Raw genomic sequence first — 18,833 nt, 5'->3', positions numbered from 1 at the left:
AAAATGCTCAAATCTGTCAAATTACTTGGTCTCACCCCCCTAACCTCCCGTTTAACCTCCCACACAGCAATACTGAGTGAGTTGGTTAGTTCCAGATAAACAGCTTTTTTCTGACCAGTTGATAGACTGAACAAAATGTGTACATAACGTGCACTTAAAGGGATAGTTCAAGCTATTTTTAGAACGGCGGAACAGAGCTGCGAGCTGCTCAGAGCTACGCTACGGAGGCTCATGGGATTTCTTGGTTTCCCTCATCAAACTCATCAAATACACAATCCAACAACTCCACAACGCTCTGGTGGACAAGTTGTGACCTGCACATTCACCACGCTATGAGATAATAACGAAACATTACGAGACAGAGTTGTTTTAGAGGTGAATTCACACAAAACTGCTGACGCGCGTTCACTTCATGGGCGGTTTTTCAGCAAGCAGTCTCTGCATTTGCCTCGAAAACAACTCTGTCTCGTAAAGTTCCGCTTTTATCTCATAGTGTGGTGAATGTGCTATAGGGATTATGGCAATGGGCCAATTTGCCAAAATGTTGAACTATCCCTTTAAGTGGGTGTATTATTATTTTTTAACAGGACTTCTTGAGTCAAGTAATGGCGCATTTTATTGTCAGTAATGGTAACAGCATTATAACGGAGGAAACAGTAACTTTTTTGATTACTCTTTATAACGCCGATATTCCCATCACTGCTGATGACACTTGTGAGTGGACTGACCTGTGGCCGTTACGCAGACGTTTCCCAGGCCTGATGAGGCTGTGCACTGGAACAAAATCACATTCAGTCCGTCTCTTAGTTAATACTCAACGCCCACAGGTCTGTACGGCTTTGTGTGGAGCCAGTGTCTGAGCGGAGCAAGCAGGATGAGGAGAGGGCAGCCAGCGATTCAGCCATCTTTTATTGCCTCCAGATTCATGTTACTTGTTCCACCGCGGAGGAGCCACACTTGAAAGGGACAGAGCGGTCACCTGATCCAGCCAAACGTGCCTCTGCTAACCCCAGTCCAGCAGGCCAGGCATCAGGGCGCCTGTGACTCCCAGCACCTCAATAATGCCATTGTCCCAACAGACACGGACAGACAGGAACACACACACACACACACCCGTGAAAGGTAGACCAAATCAAGTCACAGTCGATTTTGTCATTTTGTCTCCCCCAAAAGCCATTCCTCAGACATAACTGGCCAAGACAGATTCTTATCGTCTATCTGCAAATCAAACACCCACTTAAATGAATCCCTCACCAGAAACAATGCATACACTTACCACAACTGGTGTAAGCCGTATGTAGGCCCAACATTTAGTTGCCTTTCTTTGTGAGACATTTCTGGTGTTTATGTCTGTTTACTGCTCACAGTGAGATTCCTGAAATGACCTAACAGTGTGGGTGTTTTATTGATGGGCAACATGATGCCACACAAGAGCAGTTATCACCTGAGGCACAGAGAGGTTTTTAAAAAGCCCTCTTTGTCAGGCACACAGAGGTAAACACACAGGACAGATGTGGCCCAGCGCTAAAATACAGATCACTCCCTTAAAGGGCTGTTTAATCTGAGCCCTAATGAGGATGAATATGCAGATCATCAGCGCAGAGGAAGTCGAAAACACACACACAGACGCGCACTTTATTACTGGCTTCATTAGGCTGTGTATTTTATCAGAATCAGTGCCAACGTGTGCAGGAAAGCACCACGAATGTCGCCGGGGTCGGACTTTAGCAGGATTTATTATAGACAGTGGTGCGGCTGCTCCACACTGATGGATTGCGCTGCACTGCTGGTTGGAGGCACTGTGATCCGCGGAGGTCCTGAACCACTGTAACAGATTGCGGCTGCAGATTTGTTATTCGAATTCAGGAAACAAGCAAATCATGACTTGGCAAACGGCTTGTAGACATGTATGTGAAGGACTGCAATTTGTGTGTTTGTGACTTCTCCATCTCAATAATGAAAACAGACACGCATGAAAAAGGTTCAGCATGTTGACGCGCGGTAAACTCTTTTTAGCCGCCCTTAGTAGTGGGTGATAGATGGTAACAAGACAGACGGGCTGCAAAGACATTGTGTACAGAAATCCACGGATCGCAGTGGACGAAGCCTCCTGAATGTGTTCATCCTCACAGTTTTTGTCTAGTCCCACAATATGGTCCAAATTTTCACTTACCTGGTTAAATGTCACAGTTGTAGCAGAGACACACACATTGTAAAGACATTTTGAGGTTTCCTGATGACATATCCTTATTTTTTATTGTGAAAGATAAAATGCACGCTCCTTTAGTTTAAGGGGTAGTTCAACATTTTGGCAAATTCACCAATTGCCATAATCCCTATAGTCATAGGAGTAGATTCATTACCTTTAATTATTGGTGCATGACCTGCACATTCACCATGCAATGAAATAATCATGTATAATTATGTAACATTACAACACATTAAGCAAATACTTGGAACAACTTGTGCTTTTGAAATGACCCATCATGTCTGGAATGTAGTTCCGGCTACGCATTTGCCTCAAAAACAACTCAAAAAACAATGATTATCTCATAGCGTGGTGAATGTACAGTTCACAACTTCTCCACGAGAGCGTTTTGGAGTTGTTGGATTGTGAATTTGATGAGTATTGAGGGATAGGGGACCTGTACCATTCACCTCCATTGTGTTCACTGGGCAGCTTGCATCTCTGCCTTGCAGATCTCAAAACAACATGCACCAATAATTAAAGGTAATGAACCTACTGCTATGACTATAGGTATTATGACAATAGGCGAATTTGCCAAAATGTTGAGCTATCCCTTTAAGATCAAACACAGATATATTATATTCCCATCAACCTCAGCTCTACACTGTATGTCCCTCTAATCAGACAGTAATATCACACTGACACAATAACCCAGTGCCTTAGTGGAGCTTCACAGAGCAGTGATCAGGTTGAGCTGCCTCTACTGAGCTTTAACATCTAATTGTCATGTTTCTCTGCAGATCCAGATCATGGAGCTGCCCAGTAAGACTCCAGTCTGCAGCCTGGTGCCAGACACCAAACTGGGGATGGTCATGTGTATCAAACTGTGGCAGGTGAGCACCAGGCAGTCGCCTCAAGTCTCATTTTAATAGTTCTGAGTTCACCTTGCTGTGCTATTTAATCTAGACCTACCTGCCTTCTCCTGATTGGCTGGCATCCCATAACAAGATACAATGATATGGAAAGTCAACAAAAATGCAGATGTGAGATGTGGCACATGATTTATAACCCAACAACTCGTCCTGGGCCCGTTTTTCCAAAACGTTTCTTCTCAGCTGGCAGCGAGTCCCAACTCTGTAATTAGAGCGTTTGGAGGGCCGGGGGTTCACAGCCATATATCAGCCTGCAGCGCTACATCCAATCTGATCTGGGCACAAAAAAAAGAAAGAAAAGGTTTGCTCTCTGTTTTGGAAATGCCGTCGAATGTTTTATTTTCCAGCCATTAACGAGAGCCTGTAATTATTTTCACGGTTAATTATTAACTCTTCGCGTTTGGGGGCGGAGGGACGGAGCAGGGGTTTGAGGCTCGCGCTGAACACAGGATGGTTTGAATAAATTTTATGGGCTGTGCAGTTTACAGGCAACAGAAATCAAAGCTCAGAGGAGGACTGGAGGAGAGCGAGGGGAGCCGGCGGCCTGCGCAGCACACTCAGCTCCGTGTTCCTGTAACAACTAATTAGAGATCCTTTTAATAAGTCGAGCACAAAACCATGGAGGTGAGATTGTGTTTGTGATTTTATTATAGAGACATGTAGACATGTTAGTGAGTCTCTCAGTGCAGACTGACACTCTGTTTGTGTTTTTCCTTCTTCCCCTTTGATTTCGCTGTTCCACCCACCTTTCATCATCTGATTTATGAAGCGATGCTGGTTCAGCGTTGAGTGCCAGGAAACATAATGATCAATTATATCATTATAAATTATATAATATCATTGTAATACGGCACAGGCAGCTGTCTGACTTCAAAGCCGTGGGCCCAGGTGATTCTAAATCATTCCAGGCTGATTCCTTTCAAGGCCGAGGCATGTTCATCTGTCAGACTGACTGAGCGGCTCGGGACGTCCAGCTCGGTGGGAAAAGGCAAGACAACCCCGTGTGTGTGTGTGTGTGTGTGTGTGTGCGCCGTCTCCGACACGCACACACACAGGGAATTTGGAAACGCGTTCTGTCTGTCAGTCAGGAGAGAAAAATGGCTCATCTTGTCTTTGGCATCAAATGCTCATACGCTACCCACTGTTTCCTTCACCTCGCACGGCAGGAGGCAGCGGCTCACACCGTCTTCCACCCTGTCTTCTCCGTCACACACACACACACTTCCAGGAAGAAGCCGCTGGCAATTAACTCCTCTCCGTCTCTCCTCTCGCCATCCCTCCCTCTTTTCTCCCCACAGTTGAGACGAGAAGTGATTATCCTCCATTATTTCCATGACAGACTCACCAACAGATTTATCGTCGGCCTGTAAGCCCTCTCTGTTGGAGTTTATGGAACAGATTAAACGCAGTGTTAAACTTCACTTTACTCTCAATTCGGCTAAATCCCACCCAGCCTTTGGTTCAAATGGTGAGTTATGACTGAAAGGTGACAGAGCTCGCTATCTGATTTCTCTCAATCTGATTGGCTGTGAAGCGGCGAGACAATAGAGTGGACGCGGAGGCAGAAAGTGCCTCCACATGTGTGTTTTGACTGGTGCAGAGATATAGGGCCTGGCTAGTGGGACAGTATTGATGTATGATGTGCAAGGCTTTTAATGTGAACAGAGGCTGGCGGGGGAAAGGAAATGTTCCTATACAGATATCCATCACTCTCAGCTCATCACCTTGCTGCCTCGTGGCCATGACATCATGGCGGACCGGGTCGAAAACCGGAGGAAAGGATTGGTTCCTTATGTGGAAGCAGTGCCTGCCTGGGGCCTGCGGCGGCCACATCAGCAAACAAGCTGCTTCTTGGTTGTTGGGGGTTTCTGGGGAACTCACCACATAAATAAATGACAAAGAAGTTTTTGCAGAATAAAGAATGCACTGTATTCGAGATACTGCTTTTCTCTCTCATTACAGATTTTTACTCATTCATTATTTTGCCGTATCACGCTCATTGATGGACATTGACCCTTAAGTTTAATATTCAGCTGTTGCTCCAGGCCAGATGATAAAATCCCCACTAGATAAAGAATAAAATAACATTTACATTCATATTTACAATATATCAGTATAGCATGGCCCATGCCCACCTATAGATACCACAGTACAACCAGCTGCTCACAACAAACCATGCAACACAAAGACTGGAGACTAGAGGCAGAGGATGTTGTTATGATGCCATGTAAAGCCCTTTGAGACAAACTGTAAAAACAGGCTATACAAAATTTTTTTTGCCTTGCCTTGCCTGGAGTGTAAGCAGCATGTGTTTGTGAAGTGCTGTAATATCATTTTGTGGCTGTATTCCAGCACTGAAATATTTGATTTAGCTCCCTAGCTCTAAAGAAATGGGGCATAGAGAATAGATAGAAAACAATATCTACAGTACTGAGGCACTAATAATGACTTGATTCAGTGAGTAAAAATCTTTGTCATACAGGACATTGCAATAAATTACTTTTTTAAAGATGACCTATTATGCTTTTTTCAAAATTAAAAAAGTATGATTTGTACCTGTAGATGGTTCTACAAGTCTCAAGGCTCAGAGTGTTCACCAAAGAGAGAAACACTTGGGGCAAAGACAATTTGTTTGTATGAAACGCCGTGGGCTTTTCCCACACCCCCTGCAAACCTGGCAAGTTCCCTCACAATCACTTGTAGTATATAATAATTATAATTATAGATAATGGTGTCTTCTTTCATTTCGTAGTCATGCCACAAGAGCACAGCCCAGGGAAATCTGCTTCATTTTCCAAGGCGCTGTAGGTTTAGCCTGGCACTTCAATAAGGACAGCCACAGAAACAATGCACAGTGAAACACTGTTTTCACTGTGGTTTTTCCTGTAGTTCACACTGAATGTGACTGAACAGTGACTCAGCCTGAGAGTCTGTCAGTCTGTGTTGTTATTGTGGATGTATGATGTTTAATCATGATAATCATGTCATATTAGTGAGGAGCAGCGTAGCAAAGATATGGATGCTTAATCGTTTATCGTTTATTATGGTAAGCTTTGTTAGCCCAGATAAATTATCCACAATTAAAACGCTCAATACAGTTTTAGTAACTGTGCAGCTAAACTGAATTAATCCAGACCCTTGTACATAATTTAGGAATTAATGTTCATTTATGTGATAATTCAGTTGTCATTATGATCATATCTCTGTTTGTTAGAGCCTGTTAGTGTCTCTAATGGGTCAGTGAAGTTTTTATTGCAACAGGATTTTAAACCTCCCTTGTGATTTGTTTTAGAAGAAGAGAGAAAGTTTTGCACAATATATTTTTTTTTATGATTAATATTTTTTAGCGCTGACAAACCACAATTAGTAGTGTTTGTGTTTCCACTGAGTTGATGAGATGATGGATTCTCAACCCTCTGCCCCTCAGCTTTTACTGGTTTCATGATGAAACAGCAGGCTCAGAGGCCTGAATGTGAGAGAAAGTGTTTCCATTTCAATTTTCTGCAATATTGTCAAATACTCATGAGCCTATACGGTACATTTTTATTGGATGTTGCCGTGTGTTTCTGTTGCTTGTTTTCAAGTTTGCAATTTCAAATTGTGCATGAAGCAGATCAATGGAAAGAAATTGATAATTTTATTGGTTAACCAGCTCCAACATACTGTACTGTATGCCATTAAATCAACGAATGGCATAAAAGCCTGAAATAGTTAAAGGTGTTCAGAAATGGCCGTTTGTCGCGCGAGTTTTCATGAGTTGCCGCACGAGTTTACCCGAGTAAGGAAAACTAATTTGATTGGTTGTTATCGAGCGGGCGGGATATTCAGTGTTTGGGACGAGACCGAGCTCGGTGTGTGTCGCAGACGTTTGATTGACGGATGACAGATCCAATAGCATTGGCTGATGAATCGTGAGCAGCGTGACGCAGAATTCGTGTGCCTGTATTATCCAATGCGAAAAAAACTACCCCACTTTCATCCTGGATTTACTCAAAAATAGAATTTTGCACAAAGTTTGGGCTCCATCGTCTGATAGATGAGTTATTACACTAATTTTATGACCCAGAGTGGAATCACATTCATTTTTATTTTCTGTACACCTTTAAATCAACAAACAGCATAAAAGCCTGAAATAGTTTATAGTGATCCAATGATATCGTAAATAAAATGAGAGAATGACATTGTCTGTATTTGATCAAAGTACACTATGTGCGCAGGTATTATCCTGTCATTGTACTTCAGTGTGTTGCATGCAAAATGTCAGAGATCACATGACTGTTAACAGGCCAGTGGAGACCTGGTGTCACTGCTCTGGTCGTCCTCTCCAGCCTCCATCCATCTGTCTCTCCAGCTGTTTGTGGTGATGAATCTCCTCCCAGAGCCCCAGCCCCACTCCAGCAGAGAGCCCTCTTGTAGAAAGGCCTGTGGAGGATATAATGAATTAGGTGTCTACCCAGGGTTCCCCGACCTCTGACCCATGACATCATCAATCAAGGAGGTCCTACACTTAAGTGAAACAGTGGGCCCCAAGCCTGGAACGCTTAGCCCGGGCCCTGCCGGCAAGCAGGGGCCACTGATTTTCACTTGTTTTTATTTGTTTTCATAATCCCTTAGTGTTCGTCCTCGCTGATGTGTTTGGAAGGAATACACGACTCTGTCTATAATTTGTTTAAAGCTGAAAGAGGAGAAATATCGAGCGTTAAGTGAGAAGAGGACTTGAAGATGGATGAAAAAATGGCAGACGTGCCCCCTCCCCATGCACATATGGAAAACATTTCTTTCCATCTTCGCATCTGTAGGGCACCGTGCTTTTTAAAGTCAGGCACGAATCAGCGCAAAGTGTGTATCTGTGCTGGAAATCCAGAGTCAAATCATTATTTAATACTGTGGATGCAGAGACGTGAGTTCAAAGTAGTGGAACAGCATCGTGGCACACTGAGGAATTGTGGGATTTCTGGAGAGCAGGATGGAGGTTACATCAACCAGCCGCCCCCCCCCGTCTCTACCCTGCAGCAGTGTGAAGACATATGCAGCCTGCAGGGTTTATCAGCTCACCTTTGTGCAGTTAAAGTGATTTACATGCTCACTGTATATGTCCAGACAACCTCAGCGCCCGTCTGATCACACACACTCATTTAGAAGAAGCACGAGGGTTTATCTCTGCCTGGGGAGGAGAGCTACCGCCTGATCGCTCTCTTTAAATGTGATACTTTCTTCTCCCTTTTTTATGTGTCTGCATCACTCTGTGCTTGAATCTGGGTGTTTATGTATTTAATGGAGGAATTATGGTCTAGGTTCTGTGTCTGATGCCTGTTTGTGGATTTCATGTGATTTGACAGATTTACTCTGATGGATTCACCAGTGCTGAGTCCTGGATCTGCTCAGCCCCGGGGTTAAACGGGGCTGAATTAGGACGATAGTGCAGTGTTGGTGCATTTGTGTGCAAGTATGAGGCGTTTAGAGCTGAAATAGTTGATTGACAAAATCTACATAAAGCAATAATTAATCTGTTAAGTCACTCATCAACAAAACAACCTCAGGATCAAGTTGCTCCAGCGTGAGACAGTTTATCAGTTTATCCAGACAGTTTTTTTTGTGTGTGATTAAAACAGATAAGAAACAAATTGAAAACAGTATTTAAACCAAATAATCAAAAACAAAATAAAAACAATAACTAGAGATGAAGATAATTTGAAAAAAATGTGTTGCTGCACTCCTAATCTTGTACCTCACTGTGCTAGATTATATAATCTTTGACTGAACAATTTATCAAACTTTTCTGGAAATTTCAATATGGCAAATTGCTGGATTTCTTTTTCTGAACCATGTTACAGATCACAGAGTAAGTGTTTTGGTGCTACAGAGACACAGTGGGCCGGAGTCGTAAATAATCTATTCTAGTGTTTAGTCTTGTTCTATAGAGTAATTTACAGACCATAATTACTCTGAAACAACCCACTGAATTATCTGACTCTCTGTAGAAAAAGCTTGTATCGAATCAAATATGATGCAAAACCTTTATCCATAAAAATGTAGTTGAATCGGCAAAAGAAGCCATTTTCATACTTCTTGTCATGCTAAACACAGACATTTATAACAAAATGCATCTTTCTTTATTTCTCAAACTTGAGACATGGAGTTGAAATCATCGGTCCATAGTGCTGTAGTGATAAATCTCCTTCTTTACCTAACGTCGCATTTTTAGGACAGGTTCAGACTGAGCCGGACCAGCGTGACTGACATTGGTTGAGATTGGTTATTCTCCCGTTGTGCAAAATAAAAAGATAATTTGTTTCGCTGGCTAAAAGCTCTTCTTTAAAGTGTACTTCATAGACATGTGGTGGAGTCTATAAAGTGTCTATAAATAATTCAAGTCAGGTACAGACACTCAAAAAATATACTGCTCAGGTAAATTGTCTTCCTTACTGTCCACCCCTACAAAAAATCTCATCATTTTAATATTTTTCTCAGTGACATGAAATACGAAAATGAATTCCAACTGAAATTGTGACTTAAAGCGCAATCATAATACTGGCGAAATTAATCACAGTATGGTATTTTTGTCGTCCTCACCCAATTTTACTAAAATAATATTTTCTTTAAGTTAAGTTGTTTTGCAAAAACCTGCAAATTCTCTGTGGTCAGTCTTAGAAAATGCACTGCACATGTCAGCATGTGGGTAATACCAGCACCAGACAGAAGTCTGTAAAGTAACAGAGGCAAATCATTATCATGTCAAAGAAGAAGTAAAAAAAACAAAACAAAATCAAATCTAAATGAAAAGTGGGCTTCAGAAGGAAGAGCATGTGACTGGACTGTGTTTACGGGCTGGAGGCCGTGACGTCTGTGGCTCAGTGATATGGATGAGGAGCAAAGTGAGGAGCGGTGTAATGGAGTGGTGGACAGAGAGAGCAGCCGGCTGACGGATGGAGCCCTCGGCTTCTCTGAGTGTCAGCGGGAGCTTCCAGCACGATAACCTCTGCTCCGCTCCGCTGCCAGCATCACGCTGCGGTTTCTGTGGTTGTGACTGCACGGCTCTCATCTCACATCTTACCCCCGCTGCTCTCCGTGCTCCCACTTCCCGTCCTGCCGTCCCTCCCTCCTCCCTCCTCCTCTCCCTCCCTCCTCCTCTTCTTCTCTTATCATCCTCCCTCTCTCCCTCAGCCAGACTCGGGTCCCGGACCTCTGCTGTTGGCTGGATACGAGGACGGCTCCCTGTTGCTGTGGGACGTAACCCAGAGGTCGGCACTGAGCCGAGCCAAAGCCCACCCTGAACCTGTCATGTGCCTGACCTTTGACCCCCACCGTCTGAGGGGCGTATCAGGCTCCTCGGAGAAGAAGCTCTGCTCCTGGATGCTGGACAGACACAACAACCTGCAGGTCAGCACAACAGATTTGGACACAGTGGTGTTAGGAAGTTTAGTGATTCCCGACCTTTTTGTCCCCACCACAGCCCATCATCCACCCAACACCCTCCACATATCTGCAACTGAATTATTATTGAACTGGTTTTTACTTCACACTTTTACGTGTGACATTTTATTAACACACAACAACACAATTTTTGAATACAGTTGAACTGTCTGATTTGGTTTGATCAAGTTTTTGGTTCATTCTACTGGATATTTCAAACATTTATGAAATACATTTTTCTTTCCCATTTTTGTCCAACAGTTTTTTTTAGCAGATATATGTCTATTACTTAATTCTTTACTTTTAGCTAATATAACTATTTTGTTTGTTTAGCAATATATTTTTATTCAGTGTTGTTAGGTAACTGACCATTAATCTCAGTGGTTCCCAACCTTTTTTGGCTCGTGACCCCATTTTGACATCACAAATTTCTGGCCACCCCGTCCGTCAATCAAGATGCACCAGCTCACATATTTTTATATGCTACATTTTATTTGAACTTGATTTATATTTGAGAAAGTGAAAGTACAGAATACAGTTGTTTAAGATTGTGTGTGGTGTTTTTAATCACATTTTAAAAATAATAATAATTAGTTCATATGAATATTCTTATCAGTATTTTTTTTTTTTTTAATCAATTACTAGACATTTCAGGCGACCGCATTTGAATTCCAGGCGACCCCATGCGGGGTCCCAACCCCAAGGTTGAAAAACACTTTTTTATCTATTATTTCAAACTATTGTATTGTCTACTGTAGCATGTAATATTTTTTACTCAAACCATAACAGCAGTAGTACCCTCATGGGTACAGGTACCCCAGTTTGCCTTGCAATTATTCAGAAATCATTAATTACAGAGAGGTCCTGAACTTTCTCCCTGCTAACTAATTGTTGCTGAATGCCATAAAATGGTATTTAAAAAATGTAATGGAGGAGATGGGAGGAGAAGAGTGTTGCCTTTCTCTAAACTCGCTTGGAAAACATCAGGGGCCAAAGAGGAAGAGGCTCAGCAGGGCTCCAGGGGCCATAAATCAGCTGCTGGTTACACAGTGTTGGCAGGGCCAGGGGCCAAGGGCCGAGCTGGGGCTGTCACTCCAGAGTCTAACCACCCATACACACACACACACGGACATGGTCACACATGAGGTCTGGAGAATAGCTGCTGTGATTCTGGATAAATCACATGACAAAATCACAGTTTTACTTCTCATTGCATAGTACAACCTACTTATCTGTTTCAGGAAGTCAGAAAGATAGATACTTTATAGATCCTGAGGGAAATGTAGACATCTAGTAGCAAGTTAAGAGAAACTGTTCAAAACTTTTAAAAGTTGATTAAAGTGCATAGTATCAAAAAAGAAAAGAAAATGTGGCAACTCTCCCACCAAACCACATACTTACCTAGTTAGTTAGACAGTGCCTGCAGGTTCTGTCACACATTAATACTTGGGAGGAGTCCAAACAGTCTCCTGCCACACCAACAGAGATCACATCAGCTTTTCTACCATAATTCATTTTACATAACAGCCAACGCTTCAGAGACTTAACGCCTCATTTGTAGCTGTATTTTCTCTTGATTTCATGAGCAAAAGGGAATGCTCCCATTTTTCAGCCAACCCCCATGAATCAGAGGGGAGGGGGTGGGGGGGGACCTGAGGCTGATATAGGACACTCCTGCTCAGAGAGAAGGGGTATTATTCTTTCCAAGGCTTTTTACAAATGAATGCTTGAATTAGAAATATTTGCAAAGGGCTTTTTTTTTTTTTCCACCCTGAAAATGCGTCTAGAAAAACACTCCGAAGGATTTGATTCAATATACCAAAAACAGGAGGAGAGTGGTTATTTGGTTTATTTTGCTCAAGCAACAAAATATTGATTCAGCATGTAATCCAGGATGAGGATGACAGGAAAAAAGCACAAGGAGAGGGAAACTATCCAGCGGGGGCTTTTAAATTATCCTGAAGTGCAGCTCAGTGTGACGTCCAGACAGCTATCCTCAGTTCTTCCCACAAAAGTATTTTTGTGTGGCAGTAGCGAGGGGGGCGGGGGCAGATGCCGGGTGGCGGACCCAGCCCCCCCCCCACCAGCCCTGACGGACAACCTGTGAGAGGTAATAAAAATATCAAAACCTCGGAGGCCCCTTAACCAAACAAAAAACACATCTGCAGTAAAGGGAACAGTAGTTCGCAGTGGGAGGCTGCAATAAAGGCTGAGGAGGCTGGAAGTGCCACAGCATCCCGCTCCCCACAACATTACCCCCCCGATACAGTCCAGGGCAGTGCAGTGGAGCTGGGGCTGGAGCTGGAGCTGGCTGGCAGGGGCAGATAGATGCTTTTTTGTGAAATGGAGGGGAAACAGAAGGTGACACAACGCAGAGCAGTTATGATGTAGTGAAGCTGAAGGGCTGTGAAGTGAGCTTATCAAGGCCAGATAAAGACAGATAGCCTCAGGAATGGACATTAATGTATTACACATGGCTCCCAGAGGCCTTTATCTGCTGTTTGACCTGGCTGGCCTCCGATCTGTTCATAGTAATGAATGAAGCATCTTCTTCAGCCACTTTTTCTTTTTTTTTCTTCTACTTTCCCCCCTAGCATACATTTTGGGGAATGTGTCAGGGTGAGACTACGAGGGCGTGGGTGTGAGGGTTTACAAGCCGTTAAGCCAGATGGACGTATATTTAGGCGGCCGCTCAAACGTATTGACATGTGCGGTGACGGGCTCGCTCCGGGAGAAAGAAAAAAAAGACAAGAGGTCACAGGCTGAGAGACAGAAAAAAAAAGACAAGCAGGTAGAGAACCAGAAAGATTAGCAGCGCAAATCAAGCATGGCTGACATGTGTGAGCTGCTGCTGAGACCGATGACAGTTCTCTGCAGGTGAGAGTCCTGCTCATCATATTCACCCCCCCCCTTTCTACCCAGCATCCACCTGCATGGCCGGGTCCGGGACTAATGTACGTCCAAGCTGGCTGTCATAAAAAATTATAGCTCTTTTTATCGAGTGACCCCCCCCAGACACACACACACACACACCTCCCCTCTTTCTTTTTTTCTGGATGAGGTTGCTCACCTGTTTGACACATGCAGCTCCTGTCAGCCGAGCCAGGCTCTGACAGGCCAGGTGACAAAAGGCTGTAATCTCCCGCTGCCGAGTGTGATTCAGGGACAGGGTGTGTCAGAAAATACCTGCGAAAGAAGGCTCCCGGCCGCTAGGCTCGAGTGAGTGAGCGATGATGGGACGTTTCAGTAAATCAGCGTGAACGCAGAGATCGGTGCCAAGTCTGACAGGAAAGACGGGGAGAGGAGCGCGGCGAGGCCTTGAATGAAATGTGCCAAGTGGACGTTCCTTTTGAACGTCTCCTCTGTCGGTGAGATGCTACAACAGAGGATCCTGAAGTGTGAGTTTGTGTTGGATCTGTCAGAGATCCACAGCAAAGTCTTGTGGGTCCAGCTGCTGAGCAGAGCTGGTAGCCTCCTGACAGCTGAGAAAGCTGGCGTTAAGACAGCAGGCCTGCTGTGTGTGTGTGTGTGTGTGTGTGTGTGCGTGCTGTAACACAGGCCAGGAAGGAGTGTTCAAACAACAGAGAAATGAATGATGAGGCCCAAAGATGGATTTTGTCCATGATGAGATAGCAAGGAAGCAATAGGAGGAAAAATGGGGCGTCCAATAACACGAGCCAAGACTCCCCGGTTGGAGCTAATGGATTTCATTACAGACTGAGACCTGGTTAATGGCAGCGCTGGAAGTCAGCACTACTTTCTCTCTATTCATTCAGCAGCAGTGGAGCTCTCACTGTTGCTGGAATATTCTCCATTAATGACAGTATAATTTAGACAGTTTTCCTTTTTTAGAAAACAAGAAGATTTTCAAGCGCTGCAGCTAACTGTCATTTTGTTTTCCATTAATCTGTTGATTATTCCCTGAGGGAACAGATTACTCACTCAGCCTGTAAAGTCTCATTCATTCTCAATAATAACAAAAAGGCAACAATTAAAAATCTGCAGATGATCAATTTTACTGCAGTAGAAGAATCAGTATAAAAACTAATACTGACGTTTGCCGGCCGACACAAAATGTATATTTAACATATTTGCTTCTTCTTTCTCTTTGCAGAGAGTTGGAGATCTAGCTAAGCACAAGTCTTCCAGATATTATAGATAATATTGCATCAGAAATATTTCAGCACTTGCTAGCGAATTAAGCTAATTAAAAAAAAAAGATTAAATAATGTTATGATGTCATATTAATCCAATGAAATGTAAAAGAAGAGTCACTTTATTGACAAAGTCTAAATGGAATTAGATGGCGTATTTACATTGTGTACATTGTTGCTGCTACATATTTTTATTCCATAAGAAACTTGTGAAATGCTGTGATTGAATTCTATGCTAGACATTCCTCCACCACTCTGTCAGTTTATCCTAAATGAGTTTGTCCCTAACAATAGATGTAGTACACTGTTACAGTGGATACACACATAATCTTTTCAGTTTTATAAAACACACTGTGGTTACCACCTGTTACAGTGGTTTTAAAGTGAGGCCAACAAGGGACATTATGCTGCTGATGCTGATGCTTAGGAAATTGGATGTTGTGTTATTATTGCATTAATTTAAATAAGAAAATATATATAATATTTCATTATTTACCGACTCTACATCTGCAACAACAGTTACTTGATGATGGTTTAACAATGATTAGAACATAAAATTAATGTTTTATAATGTGTTTTAATAATATGTAAATTACCATAGTGAACCAAAAGATTCAATGTGCCACTGTGAAACAGAGAAAACAACAGAAGCAGCATATGCTCGGTATTTTTATTTGATGAAAGATGTAATGAAATACAATTTAATACATTTCACAATTTCATAATTGTTGTTGATCGTCAATGATCGATCAAATAATCAATTAATCAGCTAATTGCTGCAGAACTGTTGCTGTCACCACAGCATATGAAATCACAGAATAAACACTAATCACTGGTAGCTTAGCAACCAGCAGCTACAAATTAGCATCATTCATTTTAAATTGCAACACCGGACAACCTTTTTCTTTCTTTCTTTCTTTCTTTTTCCTCAGCACTTTTTATTTCTGCTCTCAGACTGGAGAAAGTAAAAACAATTGTGCAGCCAGGCCTGTTGAATGAGCATTACTGCATCATTAGCCATTTACTGCTCACAACTGACCCTTTAATGAAACAAATGCCTTTTCCTGACACAAACTATGGGAAGCAAAACAAACAAAAACAGACACTTAAACCCATCATTATCAGGCCTCTAATGCAGACCAGATGGAGAGAGGTAGTGGCATACCAGATTCTTGAGGTAATAACAACGCTCCAAAGTGTCTCTCACCCCCCCTGGTTTCTTTGTATCAGTGCTTGTTTGGCCCAACAGTCACTCTATGTTTCTTACTAGTGATACCAGTGGTAGTGGTTTGATTAAAAAAAAAAGAATCACCGCTGCCTGTTCTGAGCTTCACTTTGTTGCTGTGTTTTGATCAATGACATTCCTCCCTGCTCTCTCTCTCTCTTGCATTCCACTTGGGCTGTGAGTACCTGGCTTATATTTTCCACATGCAGCTTGTGGATGTTTCCCGCCCGGAACGGGAGCATGCGGATAAATTCTCTACCGTCTCCTCCTATTCAAGATCATTAGTCTCCCTAGACACAACTTATGAAGTCAATTTTATGCTGTCCAGTTTGATTTCAGCTCCCATATCCAGATGTTTGGGTCCCGTCTAGCGATCCGGCAGAGATCCCTGCCCTGCAGGAAGAGCACGTTCGCTCCCCAGGAATGCCCACCACGGCAGGCCCTTTAGATACTGATCTTAGCCGCCCATTCATTATAATATGTCAGAAAGTTGCCCCTTTAGAAAGATTGATACAGTCCTTGGGACACTGTAGATCACAGGGAGAGAGAGCTGTGGCTAATCTTTCGCAGGCAGATGTTACAACGGTGTATTTATTGGGTCTCTTCTCCTGCTGACCAGACCTTTCAGTGTGGGTGTAATTCATCAGAGGCGTTTAAAGCAACAAGGCCTCTGCAAACAAGCGTTTCATCGAGATGGTCTCTCTCTTTCTCACAAACTGTGACAAAGGTAACTCAAAGCTTCCAGAATAGGCCTCCGTCACTCCAAACCAAATAGTGGGACGCAGAGAGATTTGCTCACGGCTCTCTTGCCGTAATGTTTTTCGGCCGATGATTGAGTCCCAGAAGTCTACAGCCAGGTTCAACAGACATCCAGCCCCACTCTTGGACCTCAGTCATCAGATCAGCTGATAGTCTCTCCCTGTCAGTGTTTTCTTTGGCCGCAGAGTTTCTTATTTGGCTGTGACTGATCGACTCACTGACCTAATTGTGAACTAATTAGTGAGTCTGATCATGTCCAATTGATTTTCTTGGTTTGGCTTTGACAATTACCACAAGGAGATGACTGCTCAGCCTCTTTGGCCTTAACGCAGCAGTAAGTCTTGTTGTGTGGCAGCAGGCAGCGCTCGTGGTACCTGTGAAGGTGTCTAACGGCTCTAACGCTGCTGTCTTCTCATCCATTCCTTTTCAGCTGCAGGAGGAGAGTGTGACGCTGGTCAACCCGGGGGTGTCCCAGCTCAGTCTCAGGGAGGACGGGAAGCTCCTGGCCTCGGCCGGCTGGGACCATCGCGTGCGGGTGTTCGGCTGGAAGAAGCTGCGGCCGCTGGCTGTGCTTCAATACCACACTGACATGGTGCTAAGCGTGGCCTTCTCAGACCACCAGGACCACAGACAAAGACTGCTGGCTGCCGGGTCCAAGGACCAGAGGATCAGCCTGTGGTCAATATACAACCAGGGAGCCGACACTGGCTGAACCCCCGAGCGCCTGGGGGGGTCACAGACTTTTACTCAATACTTTCTTAACTGTCACGTGTATTGATGGGATGCAGCTGCTGTTCTGAAGGTATTTTCCAGCGCTCTCAGAGAATCCTCTAAAGATGAAAAATTGAAATACTCTGTCAACTCTGAAATACTCTGAAATACTCTATAACTGATCAGTTATAACTAAAACTGATCATTATAAATTAACCGAGGGAGTTTTTACACTGTAGTAGATTGTATCACCTTGTGTCAAGGATACCCAATAAACTACTGAGTGTATTTGTCTAGTACTTTATAGTATCTATGCAAGGAGATTTGACTGGACTGAAACTGAATTCCTTATTTTTTGATGACATAATTCAGTGTTTGGTTTGGGATGTAACAATCAGTTGTATAAATCATGATTATAATCAAGGAAATCACAGGAGAAATATGCAACCAAATTATCATTTGAAAAATACCCACATTAATGACAAACTTTATTTGTCTAACACGTATCCTACAAGACATACGTACAGAATACGGAATATGATTTACAACAAAGAAATGTTACGCACCTGTTACATGTGCAAAAGATATAAACATAACAAACACAGACACAAATATATTAGAACAATTATATATACATAATTAGATAGAATTAAAAAATAGAAATTAGAAAATAAAAGTTATTTAAAAAATAGAATACATAAAATAAATTCTGAACTGAAATGGACAGGACAGTGAAGACAGTCAGGAAGTTGAGGAGAGAAACTGGGTGATGACACACAGTCCAGATTGCACAAGACAATACACTAAAGACAAAACACAATAACCAAGGAACAATTACTGCCTCAGCAAACATTTAAACCCGGTTCCAGACCTACTTTACAAAACCCCCAATAGAGGGAAGAAAATACATTCCACAGGTGACCTCCAACCAAAAGAAAACAAAAAACAAAACCAGAAACAACTTCTCACAACAAGCTGCTACGATGTCATCATCCAAAATGGGAGATGACTGGGGCAAACAAACATCTTTTCCATAAAATAAACTTTCTTTAGTCTCTCTGGCCATTGTTGAAGGGTTGAAGGTACGGGTTTGAGCCGGGACTGGATAATCATTTTCCTCGCCACACCGGACTTTTTAAAGACAGGAAACCTTAATTTTTAATCTGAGTGTTAACTGAGACTGCATTACAGAACCTCTCTTTTCCCAATGGACACAAATGCACCACCGGGGTAGGCCTCTAAACTGCCCTGGAAAACCTTGTGTGTGGGTGCAGTCACCCTGTGGAATCTAACTGCTGCTGCAGGGAGACACACACACCATGGTCTTCTCTTCCACTTTATCAGCCATTCATTGACATCAGTACTTGCCATTTAAAAAAGAAGTGTGGGTAGTTAATTAGGTTAGTGGTATAGGCAGCAGCCTACCTTTATTGTCCACTGTGAGCCTGACA

General features: G+C 42.9%; 1 protein-coding gene across 1 annotated transcript in view; it reads left to right on the top strand.

Moving 5' to 3' along the window:
• Window positions 1–17,539, top strand: part of gnb1l (guanine nucleotide binding protein (G protein), beta polypeptide 1-like) — a 28,459-nt gene extending 10,920 nt beyond the window's left edge. The window contains exons 5-7 of the mRNA XM_085787800.1: window positions 2,989–3,081; window positions 10,285–10,500; window positions 17,102–17,539. Coding sequence (XP_085643926.1) covers window positions 2,989–3,081; window positions 10,285–10,500; window positions 17,102–17,383 — 591 coding nt within the window. The 3' untranslated portion in view covers window positions 17,384–17,539. The remainder of the gene's footprint in view (window positions 1–2,988; window positions 3,082–10,284; window positions 10,501–17,101) is intronic.
• Window positions 17,540–18,833: the final 1,294 nt, after the last annotated feature.

This window comes from Trachurus japonicus, chromosome 9 (genome assembly GCF_045865225.1).
Source record: "Trachurus japonicus isolate A0001 chromosome 9, Traja_1.0".
In the NCBI taxonomy this organism is placed as follows: domain Eukaryota; kingdom Metazoa; phylum Chordata; class Actinopteri; order Carangiformes; family Carangidae; genus Trachurus; species Trachurus japonicus.
The sequence above is the reverse complement of the archived record's forward strand: the minus strand, read 5'-3'. Positions and strand labels throughout refer to the sequence as shown.